The following is a 12,082-nucleotide window of genomic DNA, read 5'->3' as shown; positions in this document are numbered from 1 at the left end:
TGGAATCTTTTCTGGTTGTGCAATCGAGGCAATCAACTAGTAGAGGTAACACAATTGCGGCCACCATGGCCACACTTATCTACTACACAACCACCTCCAAAAAGAGGGAGCCTCAGTTTCACTAACCACGATGCTAGAGAAAGAAATTAAGATAGAATAAAAGAGAAAAGGTTAAGCACAAACCACCAGTTATATTCTATCACAGATGTTTGATTCAGACAGCACAATCAGAAAAAATGGCTCATGTGAGTACGGATGAAAAATTGATTTCTGAACATCATAGATTGCACATCTGATAACGGAACTACAATGAAAACGTATAGAAATTTCCTATACATAGAATCTGCAAATCATTCAATGACCTCTTACAAAGAATTTCAATTGGCAAAAATAGAACCTAATTCTGAACTAATGGGGTTATCACATTTCATACAAGCTCGATCAGAGTCAGTGAGGCCAGCATAGATACATTGTCAATGCATTTACGAAAAGCACCTTCCTAAGCATATCAGCAAGTGCCACAGAAAGGGTGAACACCTTCCTGCCAACAGTTGAAAAGAAAGTCGGAGCAAGAATAGCCAAGTCTGAAATGCCTAACAATCTGATCCTGAAAATTCAAAAAAAGAAAGGGGTATCTCGGGAGGAGATGGTGTTGTTGCCACACATTTGAACTGTACAAAAACACCAAATGCAACGGGAATCAGCGTATTTATCCAACATGACAGGTAGACTGAAATTGACATTTAAGGTAAAAAATAGCTACTGAAAAATAGTGTAAAATAGTACCTTATGCTGTTTGTATTTCTCTCTCACAGCTTGCAAAGAAGGCCCCCTCCTACTGAGGTATAAATCATGTATGTTTAGAACACATTCCTTGAAGTCAGCGGGTTTATATCTAGTGAGCTGATGGAGTGCCGAATTCTGTTAAAAAAACAATTCAGTAACATCCCCTACAATCAACATTGGATTTGAAATACACATTTAAAAAGGATTACCCAAGGATGTGTCTTTGATCTTAACATAAATCTTGCTAAGAATACAACAGATGCTGCCACCAAAGATGGCACAAACTTTACACAATTATAATCCAATAAACTGAGCTCAGCAAGGTAGCAGCTAAGGAAATCAAACTGGAGATCAGAAGTCTGCACAATGGAACAAGCTTATTAGCCAAATGATGAAAGCAATGTTATTAGAGCAAACTAGTCATAGAGTTAGTCAAAGAACTAGGTCAATGCTGATCTGGAAAGTCATGGATTGACTGCATAAAAAATAAATATTAAATTTTAAAAAATTATATTTATATTAAAGATATACATTATATAATATTAAGTACTAAATTTCCGAGAGCTGTATTAGTTGAGAAAATTTTGAACTTCTAATGTGGAATAACAGTTGTTATGACGATACAGAGACAACAGTGTTCATTTTTATGCAAGCCTAAGTTAGTAGGTTGTTTAGTACACCAAAAATGGAACTCAATAGTCAAGACAACACAGGTGCCTGGAAGGAGATGTTCCACAATGGAATCAATGCAGAAAAGGTCTGTTGCTGTGTAAAACACAAGCGGACCAGCCAAGTGAAATAACCAATTGTACTGGTTTAAGACAGGTCAGTTTGGTTTTAATAACACTAAATGAAAGTCCACATTTTTCACTCAAGGAATTAGAATGTGTCAGTGTTATGTTATCAATCGCACATTGCAGCAAATGGTTGACAGAAATATTTGCAATATTATACAGGAGAGAGCATCACTGGCACACATGAGAAGTCACGTATAGCAGTTTAAAATCAAGTTACCAAATAGAGATCAAAAACCATGTATTGTAAAGCTAATTCTTGAACCCTAAATAATAATTCATGTTAAATCACAAAATTCAAAAAAGCAATGAAAAATAAAATAACAAAATAAAAAAATTAAGTAAAGATATGATCACAAGTGTTTTTTCAAATCTTTTCCATTTTACAATTTAAGTTAATAATTCCATGAGAATTGATGAAACAAATGTAGAAAAAGTCAAAATAAATTTTTCAAATTGATTAATTCACATATTGCAAGATACAGAGTCATTTGATATTCTTCGTATATGAATCCTTATACGTGGTTAAATTATATATACAAGCAATATTTAAATCATAAATATATTAAATAACAATTATCAAGTGTAAAAAAATTAAAATGTATGCAAATAAAAAGAAAATCCATAAAATGGACATAAAACTAACTAAAATGTTTGACTGGCCAAAGACTCCCTAAAAATGTGAAGAGAAAGAACTTGTTCTACAATCACAACAAGCATTGCGGCTGCAATTGCGGACAGAGTCATAATCACAAATCTACAAATTTACCAAAACAAATAGCACTTATGGCCTACTGAACTGAGTAACTGAGTCTTTTCTTGGCAATTCACCAAATAGAGTTAATTGATTCTTATAAAACTACTTCCATGTTCATGAATAAGCTTTAACAAACGGCTCAAAATAAGAGTTAACTTACATCAATGCCCTCTTGACCAACTCTACAGAACCTCCTGCAACCACGACAAAGAGTAAAGAGTGAACCAAAAAGCCAAGATAAAACAACTAAAACAAGATAAACCAATGCAACAACATCATATAACCAGCAAAGAAAAACACACCTCAAGAATGTCTTCACCGTTGGACCACCCAATTCAAACCTCAAAGCTTTCAATATTTCGGCTTCCATATTCACAACCTTCACCAAAAAATTGCAAAAATCAGTGCAATCCAAACCTAAAACATGCAGTAATACAAGCAACAAACGAAACACAATAACCACCTCTTCCTTAGAGTATGTATTATCCGTAATGTAACAAAAGTCCTCCACCTCAGGTGGTTTAATCTCTTCATATTTCCTATTTTCAAAAACAATAAAAAAAAACAAATTAACTGACAAATAACACAAAACAGTGAACAAAGTACATGTATAAGAATGGGGGGAAACTCACGATGCGATAAGCATTGCAGCAACCCCAAGTAACTGCAATCTCTGTCTGGACAATACATTCAATGATAAAAACCTATCTATATAAGCCACGCAAAAATATAACGTGTCTGAAACCAATTTATACTCTTCCGCAACCTCAACCAACCAATCCACCAGAACCCCACGCATGTTAGCATTCACGTCCTTCTGAACTTTCTGAATATAATCCGGCAACGGTCTCTTACTAGGAAGAACCTGAGCCAGAGTCACAAAAAATAAAAATAAAACCCTCACTCACACCATTCCCAAAACGACACAGTTTCAACCACCAGAAAAGGGAAAACAATAAAACCCTAGTACCTCCATTCCACAAAGGTACTCGTATATATCCGAAACATACGGCCCACAAAGTTGCGGGTCACTCCTCTCCTCGACTTTCTCCGGTGTGGCAACCGTCGGCACCGGTTTCTGGAGTTTGATTTTTTTCCGTGGTTGAGTATCTGAAACAGCAACTGCGGCGGCGTCTGAGACATTAGTGAGGTCTCCCAAAACAACGCGCTTCTTCTTGGCGTTTCCCTGCATTTGGCATATGGCAGCTGCGGCTCTTTTCTTGGCCTCGCGCTGAGGGCGCGTGGTGCTGGTGTTGTTCTCTGAGGCTGTTGCCATTGGAGATTAGAAGAAGAAGAGAACAAAGAAGAAGAGGAATGAAAAGAGCTTTTTAAGAAGTGAAATTAGCAGTGTTGTTGGAATTGGCGTTGGGTTAGTTTGAAATTTTTGCGGTAGGTTTTGTTCCCGCTGTTCATTTTGGGATTTTTTTTCAGAAACCGTGCGCAATTGCTACATTTCGCACTCTCTCATTGCGCGATTCTGCTTCTTGGATTCTTTCTTTCTTCATTCTCCTTTTAAATTATTAATTATTTTTTATCTTTCTCTTTTTCTTTAATTTTTGTTTTCCCTCTCTTTTTTATCTTTATTTTTCACACTTTTTCAACTTTGAACACCCGGGCTGTTCCTGTGCGGTTAAATATTTAACCAAATTTCAAACTTATTACCACTGTAAAAGGAAAATATTAAAAAAATAAAGAAATGACAACAAATTAAAAAAAAATCAACAATTTAATGTCTCTTTATAATTTAGGTAAAACTTAAATGTTAGCGCCATTGAAGATGAATGTGACTCTTAAATTCAATATAAATAAAATAAAAATTAACATTAATAATTTAATATTTCCTTATTTGTGTTATAGGAATAAATATTTTGATGTTGTTCAAGATTTATTAAAATTATCAATTGATGATGATAGATAAAATAAAATAAGACACAAAATCAACCATTGAATATTTTTTTAACTTGAAATATTTTAAAGTTGTAAAAGATTTAGTTAAAACTCATTATTTTGTTTCTTATTTTAAAAAACTGTGGAGAGAAAATGTAAATTATAAACTGTTGTTAAGCTTTTTACTATTGCGTACTTGTCTAATATAGGAATTCCTGACATTTTATGAAACAAAGTTATATTAATTAGATTTTTATATTTAATTTTTGAAACAAAAACATTGGGAACAATCAAATTTTAATTATAAAGAGATGATTCCAACAAAAAATATTTTTCTACTTCTTTAGTGTGTAGAAACATTAATAAATATGAGAACTAAATCAAGTGTTTAACTTTTTCTATTTAATAAATATCTCAATTCTTATCTTTCCTAGTGTCATCGAAAGTTCTAAAATGTAATTTGGCTTTAAGAAACATAAATAATATAAGAATTCAAAAGTTGAACTTATTTTTAGCTATTAAGATATATTCATCCATTCTTCTATAATGTATATTCTACAATGTACATTTTGTTTCTTTATCTTTTTCCGAGAAACATGAATAAATATAAAATTGAATGACGAGTTAATTTTTTTCTTTCTTTCTTCATCCATTCTTTTTCACTTACAACGGATCTTTGTTTACTCGGTTGTTTTTTTGTTTGATTTTTTTATATTTGTATTAAAAAAATAATATCATTATTATTATTTTTAAATAAATAATTTATTTAAATAATTATAGTTAAAGGTTATAATTAAGTATAGTTAAAAATATTATATTTGAATAAAAAATGTAATAACTTGAAAAGATTAAATAACTAATCAGGGATATTTTTTATAAAAACATTAATAAAATAAATAATATAATTTTAATATTAATTTTTTATGTTAAAATAATATATTATAGAAAATAAAACTAATAATACTAATTCTAATAATAATAATAAATTATACTAATATAATATAATATCAATACTAATAATAGAAACAATAACACAAATAACCATAATAACCTTATATATTTGTTTATATTATATTGTAATGGAAGATAAAAAGATAAATTAATAAAACAAAAATAGAAAATAATTGCAAGTAATTGTATAATGATCTTATAGAAAATAAAAGAAAAATGTATGTATAAAATAAAAGTAAAAAGTATGTCTATTGTGAAATATGAATAATCCGTAAAAAAAACGTGAAAAAATATATTAGATGACCTCCTCTACCTTTTTTATATGGGAAAACTTCTTTTTATAAATCTTTTTAGTAAACTATTATAGCCTGTGTATTTTATAAAATGTTGGATTGTAGTTTCATCAAAAGTTCATGATTTAATGTTGGCATATTTTTGTTGTTGTAAGTATGAATGGATGTGTAAGTCAGTATTTATCTCTTTTTTGTATTTTTTTTCTTACTCAAAATATTATATTGAGACTATATATATATATATATATATATATATATATATATATATATATATATATATATATATATATATAATACATTATATATATATATAATACATTGATAAATAGTACATGAGTATATTCTTTGTGAATATTATATTTGTTAAATGATATTGCATTTATATATTTTCACTAACTTTCAGAAATTGATCTTTGTTTTTTTATCAAAAAAATAATAATTATAATAAAATAAAAAGACAAAAAAAATGTATATGCTATTACAAAGGAAAAAAAATAAGAGTGATAATGTTTTTTTACACACTGTGATATAAATATTAAATAATTTATAAGATTTGTCTCTTGTAAATCTTACAAAATTTCGTGTAGGCACTCTCTCACTCATTCAAAATGGTTGATTGATTGTTCTAAGAATGTCTCCAGACAACTTCTTAATTTGTTTTTGTGTTCTTGTTTCACTTTTTGTCATAAAGATGCAAAGTACTTTGTAATGGAAACAAGTTAGATCATTCAAAATCCTGATGTTCTTAATCGATTAGGTTATTTCTTTAATCGATTAGACCTAACTCTCTGTCTTAATCGATTAGGTTATTTCCTTAATCGATTAAAATAAACAGTGCAGCCCTGTTATGCTTCTATCATGCTTTAATTGATTATAAGCATTACTTAATTGATTAATACAACTAGATTTATGCACATTTGATCTTCTAGCAATTAAGACTATTCCATACATGAATTATACATCTAAGACTCCATGCTATATGATTTTAATTTTATTCTAACAATTTTATCACTTAAGAAAAAACATTTTACATAGTTTATCATCAAAATTACTTTTACCATACTCAAGAAAGCTCATCCTCTCAACAATTTAAATACTTTATTTGAGTTTAGTTTGGTTTAGGGTGGTTCTAAAGTGCTAAACCTTTGGTGTCCTTTTGTTATAGTTCAAAATATTTGCAACTAGAATAATCATGTTTTTGGGTATTTATATAAACTTATTGATAAGTATGAAAAATACATGTTTTCAGACTTATTAATTAACTCAAAATTTGTATTTATTGATGAAATAATGTGTTTTCCTCGTTGAAAAGTTGTAATTAGAAGTAGGAAAGTGTGTAGTAAATTGTACAGGAATTTATACATCAAAGTAGAGTGCTATTAGATGTTTCTCGCTAAGCCAACATTAAATCGCTCAGCTAAATAGAGTTTTATTCGCTCAGCGCACCAGCACATCTCGCTGAGCGAATAAAGGACAATTAAAGATATGCTGTAGTTGAATATTCGCTAGGCGCATAAAGAGTTGTGCTTAGCGAATTAGTTATTTTTTCAATTGCCTTCTAAAGTGGGAAATAGAAAGAAAGGAGAGAAGTTTCGGACACAGGAAAGAAACGAAAATATCTTAGAAACTTTAGGAGACTACTTCAAGGCATCAAGACACCATTGTTGTAAGGGATTGCTTAGGAGTAGTTAAAATTTTCTTTCGTTGGAATTGGATGTAATGAACTCACTCTTATGTAATTGTCCTATTCAATATATCGTTGTTATTTCATATGCTCTTTCTTGAATTTACTATCATTGTATAAAAATATAATGTTATTTGAATGTTTCTGATTACTCGAAAGTAACTTTGAACATGGACATAGATAGAGCACCTAAGTGATTTGGGATCTAGGGATAGACTCAATAACTTGGTCATTCTTAGCATCAGACTTAATGCAAATTGTATGTTAAATTGACTAGGGGGTTAACAATTTGATATATTAACTTAGAACTAGTTGCTAAGGAATTATGACTAGTATGCTTTTATGTGAATGTTTGAATGAAATAATGATATTTTGTACAGAGTTTTATCTTCATATGATTCATGAACTCAATTCCAACAAAGTTTCTTTTAAATATAATTCCTTACACACCAACTGTTTGATAAAATACCAAAAAGAGTTTCTTGTGTTGTTTTGTGCATTTTGATGTCTAATTGAGCTATAAAAGGAAGAATTGTCATGTGTTGCACAAGTCCTTTGGGAGAAATATATTTTTACTTATTCACTGTATTACTTGGAACGATTTGGTATACTTGCCAAAAAGTTATCACTTATACCTTTTATGCTAGTTATTGAGGGCTTAGACACACCTTTCGTTTAGATATAAAAGCGATGTGTTTCTTTTTTTCATCTCATGACCTGGTTCTCTTTTTGTGTATATAGGTCTATGAAATAATTTGATAGCATTTGTGAATAGCACTTTACTAAGCATTTTATCATATAATATTACATCATCTAACATTTGAAAATGATTATCTTAATAAGACTTTGTAGTCAAAAGTTTTTATTCTGAAAACAAGAGAAATGATTTATTTATACTTTTAGATATTTCAATTGATGGTTTTAAATTTATCTATCAAGCTATTAAGCTTGATGTTTAGTTGCTTATTTTGTATATGATTTTTTTAATGAATCCACAAATTCAAGTTTTTTGGTAATTTGCTAAAAGAAAATGTTGTTTTCTCTTTGACTTTGGATAACCTTTCAAAGAATATAGAATTGGTTAAACATAATTTTTATGTTTTCATTTTCTTTTGCAATGGACAATTCATATTGGTAAGTAAGTTGAGTTTTATCTTTTCATCTCAGAGAAAATAATGATGAAAGTATTTGGTGTTTACGTGATTCATTTAAAAGCACAAACTTTCAAATATTCTTCTTCTAAAAGGAAACATAAGAGAATATTATGAACTCTTAAATTTAGCAAGTAATTTTGCTATTGGTATATAATTAGTTTTTTCATGATGTTCATCGTGTTTATATAACAGGACTCAAACAAGGGCATCATATATTGATTCCAATTTGAATTTCTTTTTCCTATGCAAAGGAGGTATGTTCATGACTTGTCTTTTATTTTTCATTGTGCTCAATATTTACCATCTTAGTTTTGCAATGAACTAACCATAAGAAGTTAGGTATGATACTAACTAAAAGAACATGTAGTTTTAAAAAGGGAATATTTGAATAAACTTATAAAAAACAATTGAAAAACTTTTAGTAAGATAGACACTGTATCTGACTTGTCTAATGATTTTTCGAAAAGATATTCACAAATTTGTATAAAAGTTTTTTTAAAATGAGAAAGTCAAAAGTAAATCAAACATAAGATAAAAGATAATAACGAAAATCAATTTTTATATTGGTACAACCCAAACTTAGGCTACATTTGATATTCCTTTGGAAACGTTAAAAGGTTACACTAATAAACAATATTACAAGTATTATCACAATCACTTTAACTTACACAAATACATAAAAAGTAATCATGACTATCTAAATATACAACATCTCTATAAGCTAAGTACACTAAGTATTTTCAAACTATATGCTCATATATCCTTAAGACCAAATATATAATGTCTCTTCAAGTCAAATACACAATCTATTTATACAATATAAGTTGTTTTGGAAACAATATTCACTTTCAACATATAACTTGTTATAGAGACTTAACTTTATTTAAGTGAAAGACATACAAAGATAAAGGATATCTCTTTATATGTTGCTTAAGAGATTAATTAGATCCAAGCACTCGAAGCTTTTTTGTTGTTCATGTAAATGTCACTCATTGTATACATAATCCTTAGTCTTTTTCTACACATGAAAACTTTATTAATAGATATTGAAACAATATTTAACTTGCATGCTTTATAAGATCTTCTGTCATTTTTATCTAGAGTCCATAGTTTATTGTAGAACAAAGAGATCCATAAATCACTCTCTTTATCTTTGTCATGTTTATGTTTTTGTTAAAAAACCCTATCGAGAAAACTATTGATAAATGGTACTTTAGTTAGAATCTTCTGTGAGAAGCATTCTTGGTCAATTTTATAATCATTAAATGACATTACATCTTAAAGGTATGTCTTGTGTTGAGTACTTGAAACTTATGTCTAATCTACATGTCTCACATTTAAATTTTCATCCATGTGTAGTACTTAGTCTTCATCTTAGAGACTATTATTGTATGACACTTAAACTTCCTTTAACAATTTTAAATTCTTTTAGTTTCATAACATTTTGTCCGATGTTACTTGTATATTTTCGATGTTGGTATATTTTGCTTTTGAGACTCATTTGATCTTCGTAGCACTTACATTTTGTGATTTATTTTCATTTGATACTTTGTCATATGTGTCTTCATCAAATTCATAAATGAATTTGGTGACTTGGGCTTTTTGTCAAAGCAAATGAGAATGAGTTTATGTATAGTTTAATGTGTAATGTGTCTATGTATATGTACTGAGTTTGTCTAATTAATTGCATCCTGGATGTGGTGTTCTAAGCAAGTTTTGTATTACATAAACATGTCTTTTAAGCTTTTTGTTCATTTTTTGCAATACATATTTCACATTAAATAGTTTTGTTTATTATGATCAAAATAAAAGCATCATTAATATGAATATTATACTAAAAATTTATATTTACCATCGTTAAAATTGTTTATTCCGAAAAAATGTGGACAAAGTTTAGTACAATCTTAAAAGAGATAATATTAGCTCTAATTATAATTTTCCTTAATTTATATAATTTGTTTAATGAACATTTTAGTGGTTAAAATAATAATAAAAACATAAAAATATAAAAAATTAAGCATAAATTTTAAAAAATAAGAGAAGGAAAAAATAAGAAGATTTATCTCATAGAAAAAAAGTTGTTCTTTTGGTAAATAGAAATTTATCATTTCAGCAAGAGGATTGCTCTTTTTATTTAATTTTATTCTCGGATTGATTTCTTCAATTGAATATTGAAATAAACTTGTTATGAGGAAGACTTTAACCTACAAATTAAGAAGCATGTATTATTATTACTTTCTTTCTGATTTCATTAAATTGAAGAATCACATAATATTGTTGGTGAGGAATGTTTTAAACTTATCCAAAGCATTGATCCAATGATGAAGTTGGACTTCATTGATAGATTCCATTACGGAGACTTCTCCCTGCACCTCCAAAATGTTTCTCCATACACCTCCAAACTTTCTTTTAATGTCAAAACTACCCTTCGGAGAAGGGTAAAATTTTTAATTACGTAGTAACACCCTTCCATTACGTGGTAACAACCTTCACTGCACAACTACAATTTTTTGCATTACTTTGTACACCCAACAAGTAATTTATGGTAGCTTCAAAATTTCAACATGGAACATTCAAAAGAATAAAGAAAGCATTGATCCAAAGTACACATTCCGAAAAGTAATAAAACCGTCTCCAAAGCTTGCAATTTGAATTTTTTTTTATCACTCCAGAGTTAATGTTTTAAATTCTTTTATTTTTGTTGTTGTTTTGAAGTAGACAATCAGGAAGTACTTTTTTTAATTATTTTAAATTGAGTATTCTTACATTCTTGTAATAATATTTACCAATTTTGGATAACGCGTTCAAGAATAGGAGAATGCATTTTAAAATCTTTCTTCCATAATATCCATTTTCTTATAATGCCAAAAGATTTTGTGAAGAGATGCATAAACAAATTATACACTTTCAAAAATCGATTGCCCAAATTATGATCTCAATCTCCAATTATCCACCGATTTCTTCTGTATTAGAAGAAATAAGTTATTATGGTTTTATTTTTCTATAATGATTAGGAGAAATCAGGACTTATTGTGCCCTCATTTTTGTACAGAATATTATGGAGAAATCAACAATTCCTTTGCTTTAACATTTTAATTTTTTTGATTTCGTAAGTTAGAAAGTTTCGTCAAATTATTTGGTCTAAAGCTTCATCAAGTTAGCAAATTTAATAATTTGACTAGGTTACATGATACAAAAAATTAGAATAAAATGCTGAAACCAAGTTCAAAACATAAAACCAAGTTTAATTACCCTGTTCCAACCTGTAATATATTCTAAAAGAAAACTTCCTGTCAAAGCCACAGATTTTTCATGATCACTGTACTTGCACAACTGAGTGTCACAACATCTCTCTACTGCGGTGATGTCTGTAATTCCACCATGGCATTCAAGACATGACTAATTCAGCAAACACTCTTTTAATATACAAACATTTGTTATAATGGAATCTTTACTGGTTGTGCAATTGAGGGAACCAACTAGTACGAGTAACAAATTTGTGGACACCATGGCCAAACCTTTATCTAGAGCACAGCCACCTCCGAACAGTGGCAGCCTCAGTTTCACCACCCCACTGCCATAGCGTGCTATTAACATAGACAGAAGGTTAAGCACAAATGACCGGTTATATTCTATCACAGATCCTTGGTGCAGACAACACAGACAATCTCAGAAAATGACTGATAAAAGAGAAGTAGAAATCCATCACCTGTTTACTGATGAAAAATTGATTTCTGAATGTCAAGAATTATACATCTTAGAATGGAACTACAGTG

At 29.2% G+C, this 12,082-nt stretch overlaps 1 protein-coding gene across 2 annotated transcripts; it reads right to left on the bottom strand.

Moving 5' to 3' along the window:
* Window positions 1-250: 250 nt before the first annotated feature.
* Window positions 251-3,811, bottom strand: LOC108337142 (putative cyclin-A3-1). Of its 2 annotated transcripts, XM_017573601.2 has the most exons (8): window positions 3,308-3,811; window positions 2,970-3,202; window positions 2,801-2,876; window positions 2,640-2,716; window positions 2,498-2,531; window positions 996-1,145; window positions 787-921; window positions 251-671 (listed from the first exon to the last, which is right to left on the bottom strand). In XM_017573601.2, exons 1-8 carry the CDS (start codon window positions 3,611-3,613, stop codon window positions 594-596), a joined length of 1,089 nt encoding a protein of 362 aa, XP_017429090.1. In that variant the 5' UTR covers window positions 3,614-3,811; the 3' UTR covers window positions 251-593. The 2 variants fall into 2 exon arrangements, with proteins under 2 accessions (XP_017429090.1, XP_017429089.1); XM_017573600.2 differs by having other exon boundaries at window positions 2,498-2,716.
* Window positions 3,812-12,082: the final 8,271 nt, after the last annotated feature.

Source organism: Vigna angularis, chromosome 7 (genome assembly GCF_016808095.1).
Source record: "Vigna angularis cultivar LongXiaoDou No.4 chromosome 7, ASM1680809v1, whole genome shotgun sequence".
Classification (NCBI taxonomy): Eukaryota; Viridiplantae; Streptophyta; class Magnoliopsida; order Fabales; family Fabaceae; genus Vigna; species Vigna angularis.
The sequence above is the reverse complement of the archived record's forward strand: the minus strand, read 5'-3'. Positions and strand labels throughout refer to the sequence as shown.

Coding starts and splice junctions, on each gene's coding strand:
- LOC108337142 (XM_017573600.2), bottom strand. CDS start 3,613: ATGGCAACAGCCTCAGAGAACAACACCAGCACCACGCGCCCTCAGCGC. Junction 3,203..3,307: donor AGTACCTTTGTGGAATGGAG/GTACTAGGGTTT, acceptor ACTCTGGCTCAG/GTTCTTCCTAGTAAGAGACC. Junction 1,146..2,497: donor TTGGTCAAGAGGGCATTGAT/GTAAGTTAACTC, acceptor TCCATTGTGCAG/ACTTCTGATCTCCAGTTTGA.